Here is a 19,604-nt window from a genome sequence, read left to right on the forward strand (position 1 = left end):
AATCCACTGTGTCGGCCTGCTCGAAGATGAAACAAGTGCTGGTGTCAGCGATGTAGTCTATATGGCTCGCATCTCGTTCAGATAGGATTGCACAAAACTATGAACAACGAAAGGACTCTGGAAGATATGTTCATACATAGCTTTCCGTCAAGCTCCCCACAACGCCAAAAGTATGACCACAAAGGTGATGAACACATCATGTGGGAGTGAATTATGCATCGCAAACAACCACCGTTTTGCATTGTCATCAACATTTGCACTCAAGTGCTCAATAATTGCATCGGATGAAAGAGCCCGCGTGGCAAGCTTGGTGAATTACTACAGAGGGGAAAAAGAGTTTGGACTGGGAATAAGGGAGATGGGCCGGCCAACCCGCACAACAAGGTACACGCATCCTAGCTCGCATGTATCAAGGACCAGCTAATTAGAGGGTTCCCTCTAGGGGCAAGCAAGAGATCAATTTACGTAGGCTGGAAGCACGTCAATTGATGCAGGCAACCATCGTCATGTGTCATGCGCTAGACGCTTCAACGGGATTTTGGTTTTTTCTACACGCATTTTTGGGATTTGTTTCTTTTTGTGGCTTTTGCTTGGTCTTCCCTAGGTTTTGGTCGATTTTTTTTGGGAAGCAGTATTTGTTCGCGAGAAGCACAACTATACTTTTCGGAAAGGAAAAGCACAACCGCGCTTGCTTACGAAAAGGTAATAGCACAATTGTACTTTCTCAAAAAGGGAAAAATGAGAGCCCGTGCTTCCACGAGAAGCACAAATCAGCTTTCGAAAAAGGGAAAATCACAACTCTTCTTCGGCGAGAACTATAGTTTATGCTTCCACGAGATGCAAAGCTCTGCTTCTCGAAAAGGAAACAAAACAATTGTGCTTGCCCCAAAAGGAAAACCACAGTATGTAGCACAATTGTGCTTTTGGTTCCTATTCTTTTTGTCTTTTTTCCAATTTCTATTTTTTCGTGATTTTTTCTCGAAGCCTACTAGCATGGGACCTAGTTTAAAGATTTAGGCGCAAGAAATCTAACGGTGAAGACGTTTTGTGATTTGGACGCACGATTCAAGAGATAAATTATTTTGTAAAAACGAATCTATGGAAACAAAATTCGCCAATTACGACTACCAGAAAAGATATGTGTCCTCTACAAGGGGTGCCCTCTAACAAATGATCTTGATGTATTTGAGGCGGATCCTATTTCACGCTAGGCCACTGGATAGCAACTTACCACGTACCGAACGCCAATTCCTCTTTTTCTTGCCAACCCACTTTCTCGCTTCGGTGCGCATCGGGCGAAGCAGCAGTGCGACAATTTCCTTTTGGAGACTGCCCATCCAATTTTCTTTTTATCTTTGTTTTTTCTTGTCATTTTTTCTTAGTTTTTTTTTCTATTTTTGAAATATGGGAACTGTTTGTATAGGTCGTGGATTTTAAAATTTTGGGAACGTTCCTCAAATCCTTAAACATTCTTTTGAATTCAGAATTTTTTTCAAATTCATGAATATTTTTTGAGACCGTGAACATTTTTTGAAATATGGGAACAAGTCTTGAAATTTGAGACATTTATAAAATTATGTGATTTTTTAAATCCAGAATTTTTTTAAATATAGGGAAAACTTCATATCGAATATTTTATCAAAACTGTGAAGTATTTTTGGAATCTAAAAATTTCAGATTCATGTAAACGTTTTTCAAATACGTGAGCAATTTTTTTAATTTGGAATACCTTTTCACATTTGTGAATATTTTTTAAAATTCTGGCAAAAAGTAAATCCAACAATATTTTAAAAAATCATGAGTAATTTTTGAAATTTGGTAACATTTATTGAAATATGTAACATTGTTTCTCAAATTTACTAACACTTTTCTGGAATTTGAAACATTCTAAATAAATCATGAACATTTCTTGTTTGAAATCCAAGAACATTTTTGCTTTAGGCGCTCGCGTTCGTATTATTTGGTTTGATTGCATATGGAGAACATGCATATGCTTTGGAAGGAACACGAACCAAAAAAGAAAATTACAATGAAGACCGAAGGGTTCTCTAAGCTTAACACCAACGTCCATCACCTTTCTACGGCATAACCACAGCAGCCACGAAAGGAAAAATGACGGATCACCTCCTCACCCGAGCTCGACGTGGTTACATCACTGATATGCACCTTTGCATATCTCTAAGGTGATTCACCAAAGGCGAGACCATTACCGTTGAAGAATCAGACCGGGGCAACACCCCGAAAACGCCATCAAACTCCAGATCTGGCATCCCTTCACAACTAAGGTAGTCATCCATGAACCACAAACCTAGCACATGATCCCCCATCGGCAAATTGTTGGGCCCATATGTATTAATAATGTTACTGACCGTAGCGGTGCAGTGTTGGCAAAGAGGAATCCTCAGTCCAGTTTGAATACAAAAGAAACCCCTGTAATTTAAAAAGCAATACAGAAGAAACATCAGGGAGGGACCAAGCAAAGGAAAGATGAATGAACCACTCGGATGAAGGCTAGAACATCTCAAACCCCACCACTAAACAATTTAGTGATCATATTTGAGCTATTTCTTCCTCGCAATTCACAATGGTTCTGCAAATGTTCTCCGGTTACACTTGCACGCAAGATGTCCATAAAGTTGCATCCAATTGGGCGAGGAAAAATCAACTCTTGAGACTGCAAATTTTGGCCCATCAAATTTGGGAACATTTTCAAATTTATGAAAAGATTATTTTAAACACGGGAACATTTCAAATGCGTGAACAATTTTGAGATTCTAGAATATAAAATCAAATACATGAACTAATTTTGAAATCTGAGAACATTTTTTCAAATTCATAAAGAACTTTTGAAACCTGAGAATATTTTGCAAATTTCCGAGCATTTTCTGAAATTTGGAACCTTTTTTCATGCATAAATAATTTTTGAAATCCAAGAAAATTTATCAAATTCGTGAACATTTTTTAAATTTTATACTCGCATTGATCCATATTAATGATCGCTAATTTCTTACAACTCCATATTAATTATTGCTGATTTAGTTCAAATTTGTATTAAATCGGTGACAATTAATATGAATCGAAGGAAGTAACTTTTTTTATATTTATAACTTTCTTTGAACGCGAAAACATTTCAAAAGAAGCAAAAAAAAGTAACCACAAAAATAAACCAAAAGAAAAGAAACAAGGGAACCCAGCGACGCATATAGGCCGGCCGAGAGTTAGCGCGGGGGGGTGTGGGCTGCCATTTCCTCTCTATTCCGCGCATACGTCAGGGACTATGAGGTCCTGTGTATTCCAATTGCAGTGAACTCCCTCTGTAAATATAGAGAGGGCATCTCCAACGGCAACCCATAAATTTTATCTCACATCCGTTCACGGAGAAGAGGGACTAGTTCACGGACACGAATGCGGAAAGACGCCATTCAACCCTAGCCGCATACATCCGGCTTGTTTTTTTCAAGACTGCACGATCAAATAGCCACATGCAAAGGATACAAACATTCAAATAGCCGCATGCAGCACTAGTTCAACTATTACATCCCAACATTGTTTTCCCCTTTCATCGCCAATTGATACTAATTCAGATTTTTCTTCAGCTGCTCGTGACTTAGTCGATGCCAAATTTGTTGTTGAATTTGAATAAACTCTTTAAATGTCGTTGGATTCTGGTCCAGAAGTTGGATACGATCACCCATGTTCCCAAATTCCAGAGTTGCGGCTGCATCATCACCTTCAACCTCGAAGATCATGCTGTGCATGATCACACAACATGTCAATGCCTCTCACAAGGTTTCCGGATGTCATTGTTTAGCAGGTCCACGAACAACTGCAAAATGGACCTACAGACCTCCAAATGCCCTCTCGGCATGCTTTCCAGCTCCTTCTTGTCTTTGGGCGGAGTGAGCCTTTTCTGACCAACTCAGTTTGAGATGGTGCTGACAAAGGTAGCCCACGGAGGATAGATAGCGTCAACCAGATAGTAGTTCATGTTGTACTCATGTCCATTGACAGTATAGTGGCAAGGAGGAGCTTTCCCTCAATCAGCCTCGCGAACAACGGTGATCGTTGCAGCATATTGATGTCATTGTGAGACCCAGGCATGCCAAATCTAAAGTTCCTGTGATGCAACTGGTTCAAAAGTGTTGGTAGGCTTCTTAACATGACCCTGATATTGCCCTTGTAAAGCCATCGGACAGTTCTTCCATTTTCAATGCATGCAGTCAAGAGATTCAAGCAAACCTGGCCACCCTCTTGCTTCTGAGATTGCCGGGAGCCTCTCGGTATCTGCCATAGTTGGTTCTCTTGGGTATTAAGGTTCGAACACCTCGACCACGACAGTTGCAGACCTAACCATGGCATCTTCGCATGTGCTTTCAGACATCCATAGGTACTCGCCTAACGAATCGGCGGCCGTGCCATATGCAGGCATCCGGAGTGCAATATTGCACTTTTGGTAACCAGAGAAGCCAACCGTCCCCACAGTGTCCTTCTTCAGGATAAAATAGTCATCGTAGGACCGGACGCCATGGTACAAACGATTGAAGACAGTCTTCCCATCCGAAAACGTCGGTGAAAATGGTCATCGAATAGTGCATCAGGGGCAAAGTAGTCGGCCATCAGTGTCAAATGGTCGCGCGCCCTGTTGCGGATGAGCACTCGATGACCCTTGATCGAGCCCTTGAAATTGAGAATATGCTCCTCCGTACACTCCGCCTCTTCAAGGACCGCCTGCTTCATCGCAGTATCATCGGAGTACTCCTCCTCGTCCGATGAGCCGTCGAACAACTCAATATGCGGCTCGTATATGTACTCCAAATCGAAATCCATCATTGCTCGAAAGAAGAAGGGACAATCTTTTTTTTTTGGAGAGATAGTAGAAGGGACAATCGATCTGTCTGGTAACGTAGCACGTAGCCCACAAAGCCCATTTAGCTGATGGCTCGCTACTATATGCTTCGGCCCCTACTAATTCCTGTAGCCGGCTGTCAGCTCCCACCGTCCCAGTACGCAGCAGTACGCGCACGGCGCACGCCTCTCTTGCGCGATTCGCCTCCTCGTCAGTCACATCGATCCTCAAATCCTATGCACACCTACCGCTGCTATCCGGCGAGCCCTCAGCCCTCTTGGGCAACTTGACGCTATTTTGGTTCCCTAAGGGCATGAGCAATGGAAGCACTGGTATGGTGATGCCACATCCTTCACATCGATGTAAAATTCTAGGGCCATTATTTTTTATTTTACGTCACCCAATGGAGGCAACTATAGATGGGCCCCATCTCAGTGAGCCCCACTATTTGCTACCCATCTTCTTCCTCTCACGGCGTTCCTCTTTCTCTTCTCCTTTTCCTCTCTCTCTCCTTCTTTTCCCTTACTTTTTACATGGAGCGCCCGTTTGCTCTACCAGGCACCTACTTTTATTCCAGCATGGCATCCGAACCGACGTGGACTATGTGGCACTAGGTTTGAGGCAGCCCGTTCGCCATGCCCTAATGTCGGCCGGCCAGCCGCGTCGTCCTAATCTGTAGTCCTACAATCGTTGATTGTCCATTGACACACATCTATATAATACCAGTGGTTGAGGCCCGTCATTGCGGGCCACTTGAGAGGAAGTTATGCGTACCTCACTGTCATGTTAATTTTTTTTAAAATATTCTTGCATCACGTGGACATCACATCCATCTTAAAAAGAAAAAAAATTCTAGAAAAACTTTTCTTGGAAAAAGGTCTCCCTACTATTTTAAAAACTTTTCTTGCATCACGTGCTCTCGTTCGGCTCGGCTGGCCGGTGGGTGGCATGGGAGCCGTGAGGGGGAAGGTAGGGGTGCCTCCGGGACTCGTCGTCGCCGGGATTTGGAGATGCCAGCGGCGTCTTGGGTGGCTGCAGCATGGATGGCCGCCGGCGTTTCCCCTGCTCAGATCTAGCTGCCGGCCGCTCCTGCCAAAGGAGCTTGTTTGGGGTGGAAAGAGGGGTCTTTGCTGCCCCTTCACCGGTTGACGATGTCGGTGTGCGGCGGCGGCGGTTGAGTGGTGGTCTCGGATGCCGGGGCGGCGACCTCGGTGGTGGGAGACGCGATGCTCGTGGGCGGAGCTCGCGGCTCGGATGTTGGCCGGTTACCATGGTCGTGCAGGCGGCGTGGTAACTTGGGTACGACGGTCGGTGGCGGTGGTTCTGCAGCATGCTTGCGGTACTCCGTCTTGGAGGCGAAGAGGGCTTACCGGGTGAAAACCCTCTCTGGCTCTGCCAGGTCGGCGGCGGTGGCGCCTACGGGCGTCGTCTTCTTCTTGAAGGCGTCGCCGTGGTTCCTCTTCTTCCTCCGTGTTGCTCCGGGGAAACCTCGATCCCTTGATCGGGCGGCGGTGGTACTTAGGTGCCATGACATTGTTGAAGGCTCCGCCTTGGAGTAATTGGTTCGTCGTGCACGGCTTCGGCTCTTTGCTGTGATTCATTCACGGTTGAGGCCTCCGGCGACTTCAAGTGGGGCTCTCTCTTCCTTCCTGTAGAGGGCTTGGAGTTCTGCGGGGCGGCGTAGCTGTTCTCAACATTCTTGTATATATCTTGCCCTGTGTGTGTTGGTGTGGAGTTGTATGAGGTTGGTTGTAACTGGATCTTTGCTTTATATATACAGCGGGGCTAAAGCCTTTTTCGGTAAAAACTTAAAAAAAATCTCACCATGACCAACCAGCATGTGCCACATGGTGTAGCTGGTTGTCCGCCATTCGAGCGCCTCTTAATGGGTTTAATTAAAATTGAAAATTTGAATTTATCTCCTTGATTCATCTAGGCTAGAAGGTTATAACTAGAATTCTATTTAAGAGGACATCAGACACTGATCCAATGGCAAGGACTACCCAAATAATTTTATGTATCAAACGTTGGTGCTACTACTCTAGCACAAATAAATTTAGATGAACTTCCTACAGATTCATCTAATCGAAAAATAATATCACAATAGACTAAGACTCCTAAGAAGCTAAATGAGGTCAAACGAAAATATTTTAATTAGACAACCTCACAAGCAAAGCTGATTTTAAATATCTTTTGTTTCTTTTAACTTGGAGAATTTTCAAAACAACTGAGTTTTATCCTGATGATTTGATTCAACACAATTAATCTATTGAAGAAGATTAAAGGTTGAGAAGGGAAATCGTAACATGTGAGCCTCACATCACTTTATCTCTTTTGCTTAATGGCATTTACTTTATGTATTATTTGTTTTGTACTTCCTCCATTTTTATATATAAGGCCACTTTATTTTACTTTTTTTGCAAAAAATGGTATTTATTTTATATACAAGGTCACTTTGTTTTTCATGTCAAACTTTGACTTACAATTTTGGTCAGTAAAGTATGGGTTATACTATGCTATAAAAATATACTATCAAAAAGTTCTTTGAAATGTGGATCCAATGGCATACTTTTTATGACATTTTTTTGAATCACATTGTGTTGGTAAAATTAATGGTGAAAGTTAGACATAAAAATATGAAGCGGCATTGTATTAGTAGATGGAGGGTGTACAGTTGTTGTGAAAAAAAATTGTTTCCTTCGTTTATTGTTTTCAGGAAGTTACAAATAAAAAGCTCCCATTATTTTCTACTGAATATGTAAACAAGTGTTTTTTTAAGCTTAACCAGTGTCTGGGAATGAAAATCCTTTTTTCCAATGATTCATTGCATATTTTCATTCTTTACATTGCCCTCAAATGTTATTTATAATCTTTGCAATTGTGGGCAACGGTTGACACCAGTGCCTATTTTTTCTAGCTTCGTCCCTGGTGGTGAACTACCCTAAAACTCCCTCACTTTTGTCTCCGGTTTACGAAAGAAATGACGTCCGGACCACTTCATGTATCGATACAGTCCCACGTTGAATGGTTTCCGCTGTCTGGACGGATGCGGGCGGTTCGCGTGTCCGTCTTAGAGATGCCCTTATTTGTTTGAGTTTTGAGAGCTTGCGTTTTTCTTCTTCTAAAAGACAGAGAGTATAGAAACAGAGGGAGCTATGATCTGTGCTCTCTGTTTCTCGTATAAAAACTCGGATATGCTTTGGCAGCTTGCGTTCCCATTTATTGGTTTGAATATAGAGAACTCGCATATGCTTCGAAAGCTTGCGTATGCAATCCAGTTATTTTGGTAATATTTCTTCCAAACCGGTATTCAAATTGGTGGACCCGTAGGTATTAATCTCGTTACTGACCGTAGCAGTCTAATGTTGGCAAAGATGAATCTTCAGTCCAGTTCGAATTCAGAAGAAACCCCTCAAAAAAAAAAACCAGGGAGGAAAGTGGGCAAAGAAAACAATGAATAAACCACTAGGCCCAAATAGAACATCTCAAACCCCACCACTAAACAATTTAGCGGTCGTATTCGAAGCATTTCTTGCCCGCAATTCGCAAAGTTGCTGCAAATGCTCTCCGGTCACACTTGCACGCAAGACATCCATAAAGTTGCATCCAAGTGGGCGAGGAAAAATCAACTCTTGAGACCGCAAAAAATTGGCCCCAAATCTCCATCGATCAATCAACCGCAATTCTTATCGCGTAAAGAATAGTAGTGGTGGTGGTACAATCAACTCTTGCACACATCATCTGTCTAATCTAATCAGGAGGAAAAAGAATGGAAGAAAAATAAAAAAAGTCGCTAGCTTTGGTGCACAGCTCGTCCGGCGATCCGGGTCCGGTGGATCCCTCCTAGAAGAGCCGCAGCTCGGTGCACAGCTCGTCCGACGGCGGAGGGAGGTTGAGGTCGAACACGAAGGGCGCGCGAGGCCGGACGGCGGCCGAGGCGGCCTCGTCGCCGCCGTCGTCCACGACGGAGGCCGAGGAGGCGCAGTCGCTCTGGCAGCCAGCGTCGCCGTCTGGTCGCTTCGCCAGCACAGGCGCCGGCGCCGGCGCGCGTGGCACGGCCCGGGGCCCGTTCGTCGCCCTGGGCCCGCTGTAGGACTCGACGGTGGAGCTGGCGCTGCAGGCGGGGCCGGGGGAAGCCGGTCGAGACGGACGCGGGAGCGCGGGGAGGGTGGGGAAGGAGACGAGGTCCTGGGGGAAGTTGGTGGTGGCGAGCGGGCCGCGGAGGGTGCGCGCGGCGACGTCGTAGGCGCGGGCGGCGGCCTCGGCGGAGTCGTAGGTGCCGAGCCAGACCCGCGCCCGCTTGGCTGGGTCCCGGATCTCCGCCGCGAACCGGCCCCACGGCCGCTTCCTCACCCCCCTGTACCGCGGGGCCACGCCCAGCGCCGCCGCCGCGTCGCACACGGTGCTGCCGTTCCTCATAGTAGGACGCCGACCGGCTGTGGCTTCACTCCTTGAGCTAGCTCCTCGTCTGCTTCCGCACCGAGACGCGCCTGGCCTGGCTATTGGCTATCACCAGAAGGCGAGGCTTGTCCGAGCTGGGACGCGTGTGATCTGGCCGCCGGCGCCGGGCGTCCTGCCTGTTCTGAGCTTGAGAAAGGCTTGACTTGTTGACTCCGCGCAGAGGGAGCCGCCGCTGTGGTGGAGCTGGGAGAAGGCGGCGCGGTGGGGTGGGCTGTGATGGTGTGAAGGGGCGGGGGAGGGGGGGTAGAAGAAGGGGGAGGAGGCGCGTGCGGGTGCGTGGTGGGGTGGGAGGCGACGCGCGGGGCGGGAGGGATAGCTCAGCGTTGGTGGGCGGCCGCTTCTTCCCACCTTCCGCACCCTTCGGCCTCACTCTCCTCCCAGACGAGACCGGTCTTCGCCGAGTTTACTTTGTTCTCCCGCGTCGGCAGCAGGGATAACACGTTTCGCTTGTGCCGCCGCTCCAGTGTGACGGACGACTACGCGTAGCTCGCTCGCCCGCTGTGGGTGCGCTGTCCGCGACGTGGAGCGCGCTCCGCCCGCACTAGACTACTCTAGATCGGATCGGATCGACTCCACAGGGCGGCAGACTGCGCGCCGAGATGCGGTGGCGTTCAAATCCAACCGCCCCGCGGTGCAGCGTGGGGAGTACGTGACGCTGGGTAGGCGGGGGTAGGGTTGGATTGGATCGGGTTGGATCGTATCCTCCGTGCGCCGTGCTGCGGCGGCCACGCAGACGCAGCCTCACTGTCACGGGCGACGCCTGACGAAATTCAAGTGTATTCAGCGGTGGAAATTACGGGCGTCTGGCGGAATTCATTATTGCGGCAGTAGTAAATTACGAATTTCAGCCGGCCGTCTGCGTTTTGTTGGGGGCGGTCAGTACTCTACTGCGTCGGTTCATCATTTACTTGTGGGCTAGAGCCTGTTCTACTGTGGCGGGCACGGAAGATATTCAAATCAAACGGTGCTCCCGCTAGGATATGCACGTACGGCTTTGCATGATTCCCGGGCAAAGAGAGGGCGTCGCTTTTACATGATGAAGCAGCCGTCAGGGTACGTACATATTTCGAATTCCAAGACCCACGATGTGTACTGTTCAGCCAGAGTAAATAATTTGGGCTTTGTTGATCAAACTTGAGAAGGCCTTGGGTCATGTTTGGTTTGTGGTCCCTCCGTCCAGGTTTATTAGGCCTATTTTTTTATCTAAAATTTAATCATGAATTTAACTAATAAAATATACTGCCTCCGTCCTGATTTGATGGTCCTCATGAATACTGTGCTAAATTTTGATCATAAATTTAACTCACAAAATTCACGTATGTCATCAAAAATTATATCATTAAAAAATATGTTCAAATACGAATCCAACGATATAATTTTTGTTAACATGCATTAACTTTTGTCAGTTAATTCTTTGATCAACATTTGGCACAAATTACAAAGGGACCAATACCAGGACGGAGGTAGTAGACTATGTGTCTAAAAAAGTACTCCCTCCGTTCGGAATTACTTGTCACAAAAATGAATAAAAATGGATGTATCTACAATTAAAATACATCTAGATACGTTCATTTCTTGGACGAGTAATTCCGAACGGAGGGAGTATGTCATAGAAAACTCTTTTAAATATAAATCCAATAATATACTTTTTGTAGCATGTACTTTATATTTTTAGTCAAATATATGGTTGAAGTTGGACCCAAAATTCAATGAGGCCTAATAAACTCAGACGAAGGTTGAAATCGTCATAACTAAGTTTAAATATTTCTCAACAGAAGAACTAAGTTTAAATGTATTGAACCGAAAACTCCTGCTAAATGGCTTATACTATATAGGAACAAAATGTGACTACAATACATAATGTTGTAGACATGTTCTGTGTTGTAGTTGTGGTTTCCACGCTTACAAGTTCTCGGACTTATCTTTCGCAACGTTCTTCCCCCACTTGATTTTTTCCATATAAAGTGGTAGCCCTAGATAATTTTACAGCCTACAATGGTAAGACGTGCCAACGGAACCAAAGAAGACAGCCCAGGGGAGGTAGAGGAGACAGAACACACAACAGGGTATTACCAACGGAACCAAAGAAGACAGCCAAGGGAGGTAGAGGAGACACAACACACAACAGGGTATTAGCCAACGGAACCAAAGAAGACACCCAGGGGAGGTAGAGGAGACAGAACACACAACAGGGTATTAGCCAACATCACAAGGCGCCGCATAGCAAGCGCTCCAAGCCAGGCATGCCATGGTTTTATGGTCGTTCATGCATATTTGTTCCCACCACAACATTGTGCATCCCTATAGCAATGGAGGACATGCGCGAGGAGGGGGGGGGGGGCTTAGAAGATGACGTGTTGCGATGTTTCGAAAGATGGCAACAACAGAGGAGCATGAAAGACCCCAAGGAGGCGGTGCCAACCGCCGCATGGGTGTCGAGGAGGTGAAGGGCGCAAACCAACACACCGGCGGTGTCCACCCTCACCCTACGCGGGAAGGCAGACACGAAAGGGAATTGGAAGAGCAAGTGGTCCGCAGTTTCCATGTCGGCAGAGCAGAGAGGGCACCCTGCTTCCCTGAGTTCAGTGATGATCATCCATAGCAGGAGGTAGCGCGTGTGGATGCGTCGTTGGAGAAGCAACCAAGAAAAGAACTTGACCCTCGATGGTGCACACACTCCCTAGATAAAGGCAGTATGAGGAACGCCCACCCCACCGGAGAGGGAAATCTTGTATAGACGGGCGAACGAGAGATCGCCGCCAGGCTGCGCATAGAGCATAACTCTAGTCGACCACGCCGCGCTACAAGAACAATGGCCAGCGTGTCCCAAAGGGTGCCGCGTGACTGCTGCCTCCCTAGGTGAGACGTGGAACCAACCAGTGGTTGGTTTCTTGCCTGCCAAACCAACACGTCGCGGTCTGTGACCTGGGAGGACAAGGCAGGGGAGGCAGCCAAAACGATACTACAAGAGAGTCAATTGTCAAGCCAGAAGGATGTTCGGTGCCCGTCCCCCATGGCCACCTTGGAGAGCGCCCTGTAGAGGGGTGGCATGGCTTGCAGAGCACGCCAGTGGTCACCAGTGTGCTTGACAACACCCGGAGTGATGAGTGACTGCCCACCTAGCTCAGACCACACTCAACCTTCCAACCGCCTAGCTCAGACCACCGCGTCCGGGCGCCCACATATCCGCCCCAGATATGAACTGGTTATGGGGAGCGTCGGTCAGTCCGGGTGTTTGGGCCAACTATGGGGCATCAAGTTGGGTTGGTGGAGTTTTTCCTTTCGGACACTGACCGGGTAGCCCGCCGAGGCGTTAGAGCTGTGTATGGGGTCCGATTGCAGTCTTGTAGATGCTTTTACATTCGGGTGTAGCACGGACGCCAATAGTCTTTGTGAGAGGAAGAGATTGGTCATATATTAATTGTACTCCCTACGCTCTAGGTGTTTAAGCCACCTTACAAAAACCAAATAATCTCAAAACACTTAGGCGCGATGAATTAACTTTCATCTCGTTTCTTATTTTTGACATAAATAAATGAATCAACCAATAAGAGATGCGAGGTGTGTATGCTTTCAGTGACCCGAGACTATCAAACATGACATATAGTGATCAGTTCATTACATCTAATGCTATTAATTAGCAAATAAACATGAAGTTCCCTCGTTTTCCCTCTGCCTTGGTCGTGGTGCACAACCTAAAATGACTTATGCACGGTCGCGGTGCACAAATAGAATGACTAACTATTGTATGAGTGATCTATTTGATTGGCTATAATTGACATGACAACTTCATATAACCGGCTCTTGACTGTATTATTAACCATGCTCTTACAAAATGATCCCAACATTTTTTTTTAAATATTTTGAAAGACATATTTTCAATCTTAAAATGATACCGGCCTTGCACGCTGGATCCCTAAGAGCATCTATAGCCGGACCCTTTATTTCCTCCCTGAACTCCCGCAGTGCTCGTCTGGTCAAAAATAATTGACCCACCCGGACCCTTCGCATAGTCCCTATATGCCCGGACTGACCGGCACCCCACAAATCGATACCAAATGTAGGAACGATATGAGGGAGACCAGACACGACCGGGCGCGACCGAGCAGCCCGCTCCAGGTCGTAGCGGTCCCAGCTCCAGCCACCCGAAACTCCTTCCTCCTTAATATTTGCAGCCAAAATTTTAGTTCCACCTCAGCGCGTGAGGCAGACGCCGATCAGCTTAAATAGCCTCGCCGGCGGATGGCGGCAAGTTTCTCTATTATTGCAGAGGTCGATCAATTCTCGCTGTGTGAACGAGATAGCTTGATACTAAATTGCATTTCATCAATCGATGATCGTTCATCGAGTGTCAAGTTCGTTTCGTCCATATGCGTTGATAGCCCTACTACAATGAAAGAGATTTTTATTTTGTTCATGAAATTTCATTGACACATTGTGATTTAAAAAGAGTTGTGCAAAATATCAATGTTCAGTTTGTGAAGGAAATAGAGCATGACAAAGGAGATTCATAGTGATAAGTAGAGAAGATTCATAGTGACAACTATCTTCTTAACAAAGGATGTAGTGATGTCTGAAGCTTATTGCTTCTAGACGACACGACTATTTAAGCCGGTCGACTAGCTCCTCACGCGGCGAGGTGGGACTAAATATTTGAAACTCCCCGACCCAATACAAATGTGAAAATCTTCAGTATGAGCATTTTCGGTGTTTTCAGGCAGCCCCGCCGACCCAACACGGATGTGATGATCGACATGCATTTGTTTACATGTATTAGCGGTTTTGAAAATAAGATTTGTGGCTATAAATGATAAATTTTGAGACCTGCCGATCACTCTCCGCCAACGCGTTTGGACACGACCACACGGGCTCAAACTTTAAAAGAAAAGAAATAGAAAACAGAAAAAGGGATCGTCACCTGGTGTAACGCCTGGACAGAAAGACGGCGGCGAACCGGTGGGCGGTCACATCCCACAGGAATCAGCCGCTGCCCGCCTGCCACCTGCGCCAGTGCCACGCCATAAATTCCATCGGTTCAGCGGCCGCTGCCGCCTGCGTGCAGTGGAGGCCACCAGCCACCACTCCGATCCGCAGACGCCGCGCCGAGCCCACGCGTCAGCGTCCCAGCCGCAGTGCAGCGAGCGCGCACCCAGAGGAGACGTAGGCGGCGGCAGGCACGCGGTCGCACCGTCCGAGAGAGCTCAGCTCACCACGACACGGCTTTTCACGCGACGCCGACCTGCAGGCTGCAGCACGGCATCGGAGTGAGCCCGGCGGGTCCCCCGGAGCCTTTGACCGCGCGGCCGCATCGACCAGGTCGCCTCGGCCTCGGGCCCCGCGCGCCGCCGTCTCTTTCCTCGCTTCCGTGGAGTGCTCGTCGCGTGGCGTATTCTAGCTTTCACCAGGTATCGGGCGATCGAAACCATTGGTGCACACGTATCGGTCATTTCGTTCGTTGGGTACGTGTATAATTTGGTCGAATTTTGGAAACGGTTCATTTTAACCCAATCTTGTCAGTTAGATTCAGCCCCTTTCACGATATTTTTTTTGTCTTTTCCTGTCAATGGGAATCAACCATGCGTTGCACCTCTTTTCCTAATACTAGCATCTACAGCCGCAGAAAGCAAATTCAATCCCTCAAACGCTCACGGACACATTCAGACGCCTACTCGAAACAGTGATCGGTCTTGCCTCAAATTTACCGGATATCTCATACTAGAAACCTTAGATCTATATAAAAACATACAAACAAGAAAATCCATGTACTATGTAGATCAAGTAAGCTATACTAACCAGTAGCGGAGCTAGGTTCAGTCAACGTCCCAGGCAAGCAGTGCAACTACAGTAAGCTACATTGTCATTTTTGCTACAATATGCTACAGTTAACAAAGAACAAATCCACCACGCCCCAGGCCAAGGCCATGGCTGCCTGGGGCCTAAACCGCCTCTGATACTACCCAATCCTCGTCAGAGATGTCCACTATCTCCGTGTCCGGCTCCAGGTGCAACTCCGGCTCCTCCGGGCCAGATTCCGCCTCCATCTCTGCTTCGACCTCGTCGGTCGCCGCCCATTCTTGCCGGATGAACTGCTGGTTGGCCTCCACATCGGTCTCATCCTGGATAGGCTCAGGATGGCCCACTGCTCCGCCATCTTGGGTGCTTGGGCGACTGTGAACTCCGACTCCGCGTCCTCCATATTTAAGCCCGGAGCCGGCGCCAGCTCCTCCTCCGACTACTCCACCTCCTCCACATCTGCCACCTTCATCGGAGCCGGCTGCTGCTCCATTTCCTCCTCCTCCGGTTGCTCCTCCTCCCACTCCGGCGAGTCCAAAGGCAAGCCGACAGCGATGTGGGCGGCGCGCCTCGCCCGGATCTCTTGCTCAATCCGAAACCGGCGCTCCGGCGTGAGCGTAGCATAGGTGGTCTTCTTTTGCCAAACCATGGCGAAGCCGGAGGGCATGGGAAGAGCGGTGGAGCAGGAGAGCGGCGGTGGATGGTCTAGGGATGGCGTCGCAGAGAGTGAAGGTGGGTGTGGCTAGGGTTGGGGGACGCCAGCTGGCATAAATAACTAGATTTGGCCTCAGGCGGCGAGCCGAAGTGGCGCCACACGTCGTTCACCTCCCTCCCACCGGAGGAGACGTCCGGCGGACTGCCGAATTTTCAGGCAAATTTGTGTGGGACCCATTGTTAGTCTGACGTGACGGACGCGCCCGGGCGCCCCATGTCCGCCCTATATTTGGGCTGGATGTGAGGGATGCCGGTTAGCTCAGGCGTTTGAGGAGCCCATCTAGCTCGTTTTTTGTGACCGGTCAGTGACCGGGCTATTGTTGGGAATTGTTGCATGGAAAACAAAAAAAATTCTACGCACACGCAATGATCTATCCATGGAGATGCATAGCAACGAGGTGGAGAGTATGTCTACATACCCTTGTAGACTGTAAGCGGAAGCATTTGACATCGCGGTTGATGTAGTCGAACTTCTTCGCGCTTCAACCGATCAAATACCAAACACACGACACCTCCGCGTTCTGCACACGTTCAGCTCGGTGAGGCCCCTCGCCTTCTTGATCTAACAAGACGTGGAGGTAGTAGATGAGTTTCGTCAGCACGACGTCGTGGTGACAGTGATGGTGAAGTGATCTCCGCAGGGCTTCGGCTAAGCACTACCAAAATATGACCGGGAATGTAAACGGTGGAGGGGGCGCCGCACATGGCTAGGCAATTGTCTGTGGTGTGCTAGGCACCCTACCTCCTCATATATATAGGTGGGAGGGGGTAAGGACAGGCCAAGGGGCGCCCCAAGTAGGTCTGGGTACTACTTGGGCTCCTGCCCTTCGTCGTGCCCCCCCCCCCCTACCATATTAGTCGGAGGAGGAAGGAAAGAGAGGGGAGAGGGAAGGAAGGGGGAATCCTATTTCACTCTTTCCTTTCCCTTCCCCCTCTTTCCTTCTCCTCCTAGACCGGCCCATATGGGGGGCGCGCCAGCCCCTTGTGGCTGGTGCGTTTCCCCTCGTGGCCATAAGGCCCATATCTTTTGCCGGGGATGCCCGGAACCCCTTCCGGTGACCCGATAAGTAGTACTACAAAAAAATACACTTCCGTGATGATATGTGTTTGTCACAGTAGGTCACATTTTCTGTCATGCATGTACATCCATGACGACTTTATGACAGAATCAAGATAGTCATACATGTGCTATCGGAGAAGTGTTCCTTGACATTACCAAAATTATCATCACGGAAGTGTCCACTTCCATGACGATAAATCGCGCGTCATGGAAGTGCTTTTGTCAAGGGTGACCGACACGTCGCATCCACCATAACGGGTCGTTGTTAAGCTATCGGGTCCGGTTTTGGATCCGATAACCCGCTAACAGCCACGACCAATGGGGATTTTCCACGTGCAATTTTCTCATTGGCCGGACGAACCACGTGTCGGCTCACCGTTGGGACATGGCATCCACTCATTGGACCGAAGGCGCCTATGATACGTCAACATGTGGCACGACCTAACAAAGGCCCATTCCGGTGAAAAGGCCGGCCCGTTTGACTTGGTCAAAAGGTAGCGGGCTGGCCCACGGAAAGCCTGTTAACGACATGTTCGCATATAGCCCATTTACAACCCGCGAAGTCACAGGCCGTTAAGCCCTATCCGAATTAGGCCCAGTAGCGTCATTTGGGCCATCCAATATGATTCCAGCCCGTTGTAACTTCTGGCCCATGTATGGCCCATGACATCTTTCGGCCCACATGAGCCCTTCGTAACTCTTGGCCCATTAACGGCCCGTGGTGAAACTGGCCCGTAATGAACAGTGTACCGCTTTGTACCCATTAATGGCCCATTATTCCATTAGGTCGTTTCTAGCCCGTGTTATCTTTCGGCCTTCACATGACCCATTTATTCTTGGACTCATTTCCAGCAATCAGTTACTTACGGCCCGTTACTGGCCTTTTCTGCTTGTGGGCCAAATTCAGCCCATGGTTACAGTTGGCCGTTTGTGGCCCATTAATCCTTTGGGTCGTTTTCATAGCGATATCGGTCAATTAATGATGGTCCGTTATGGTCGGCCCATGAATAGACGATTCCAACTCTAGCCTGTTTACGGCCCCTAATGCGGTCTCTTATTGGCCCATGTTTGGCCAATCGATCATACGCCCCGTAGATGGCCCATTGATGCTACGACCTGTAAAGGGCCCATTGTTTCTATGGCCCATACAGGGCCCACTGTTTCTATGGCCTGTAGAAGGCCCATTGTTTCTACGACCCATAGGAGGCCCATGGTTATTGTGGCCTAGTTTCGCCGGAGGGGGAATCGACCACGGAGGGCCTCTACATCATCTCCAAGGCCTCTCCGTTGAGTTGTGAGTAGTTTACCACAGACCTTCAGGTCCATAATTATTAGCTAGATGGCTTCTTCTATCTCTTTGCTTCTCAATACAAAGTTCTCCTTCCTCTTCTTGGAGATCTATTCTACGTAACTCTTTTTGCGGTGTGTTTGTCGAGATCCGATGAATTGTGGGTTTATGATCAAGTTTATCTATGAGAAATATTTGAATCTCCCCTGAATTATTTTATGTATGATTGGTTATCTTTGCAAGTCTCTTTGAATTATCAGTTTGGTTTGGCCTACTAAATTGATCTTTCTTGCAATGGGAGAAGTGCTTAGCTTTGGGTTCAATCTTGCGGTGTCCTTCCCAGTGACACCAGGGGCAGCAAGGCACGTATTGTATTGTTGCCATTGAGGATAAAAAGATGGGGTTTATATCATATTGCATTAGTTTATCCCTCTACATCATGTCATCTTGCTTAATGCGTTATTCTGTTCTTATGAACTTAATAATCTAGATGCAGGCAGGAGTCGGTCGATGTGTGGAGTAATAGTAGTAGATGCAGAATTGTTTCGATCTACTTGTTGCGGACGTGATGCCTATGCATGATCATGCCTAGATATTTTCATAACTATGCACTTTTCTATCAATTGCTCGACATTTATTTGTTCACCCACCATAATAATTATGCTATCTTGAGAGAAGCCACTAGTGAAACCTATGGCCCCCGGGTCTATCTTTTATCATATAAGTTTTCTATCTACTTTTATTTGCATCTTTTATTTTCCAATCTATATCATAAAAATACCAAAAATATTTATCTTATCTTACTATCTCTATCAGATCTCACTTTTGCAAGTTGCCGTGAAGGGATTGACAACCCCTTTATCGCGTTGGTTGCGAGGTTCTTGTTTGTTTGTGTAGGCACGTGAGACTTGGGAGGAGCCTCATATTGGATTGATACCTTGGTTCTCAAAACTGAGGGAAATACTTACGCTACTTTGCTGCATCACCCTTTCCACTTTAAGGGAAAAACCAACACATGCTCAAGAGGTAGCAAGAAGTATTTCTGGCGCCGTTGTAGGGGAGGTCTTCGGTCAAGTCAAGACATACCAAGTACCCATCACAAACTCATCTCCCTCGCATTATATTATTTGCCATTTGCCTCTCATTTTCCTCTCCCCCACTTCTGTTGGGGAACGTAGCAGAAATTCAAAATTTTCCTACGTGTCACCAAGATCTATCTATGGAGAGACCAGCAACGAGTAGAAAGAGAGTGCATCTACATACCCTTGTAGATCGCTAAGCGGAAGCGTTCAAGTGAACGGGGTTGATGGAGTCGTACTCGTCGTGATTCAAATCACCGATGATCAAGTGCCGAACGCACGACACCTCCGCGTTCAACACACGTACAGCCCGGTGACGTCTCCCACGCCTTGATCCAGCAAGGAGAGAGGGAGAGGTTGAGG

At 47.7% G+C, this 19,604-nt stretch overlaps 1 protein-coding gene across 1 annotated transcript; it reads right to left on the reverse strand.

Annotated features, from left to right (window-relative positions):
• Nucleotides 1–8,511: 8,511 nt before the first annotated feature.
• Nucleotides 8,512–9,542, reverse strand: LOC123042630 (ethylene-responsive transcription factor 3). Its single transcript, XM_044465051.1, has one exon. It carries the CDS (start codon nt 9,263–9,265, stop codon nt 8,690–8,692), a length of 576 nt encoding a protein of 191 aa, XP_044320986.1. The 5' UTR covers nt 9,266–9,542; the 3' UTR covers nt 8,512–8,689.
• Nucleotides 9,543–19,604: the final 10,062 nt, after the last annotated feature.

Source organism: Triticum aestivum, chromosome 2B, assembly GCF_018294505.1.
Source record: "Triticum aestivum cultivar Chinese Spring chromosome 2B, IWGSC CS RefSeq v2.1, whole genome shotgun sequence".
Taxonomy (NCBI): Eukaryota; Viridiplantae; Streptophyta; class Magnoliopsida; order Poales; family Poaceae; genus Triticum; species Triticum aestivum.

Excerpts from the sequence above, each read along its gene's own strand:
- LOC123042630 (XM_044465051.1), bottom strand. The coding sequence starts at position 9,265 with ATGAGGAACGGCAGCACCGTGTGCGACGCGGCGGCGGCGCTGGGCGTG.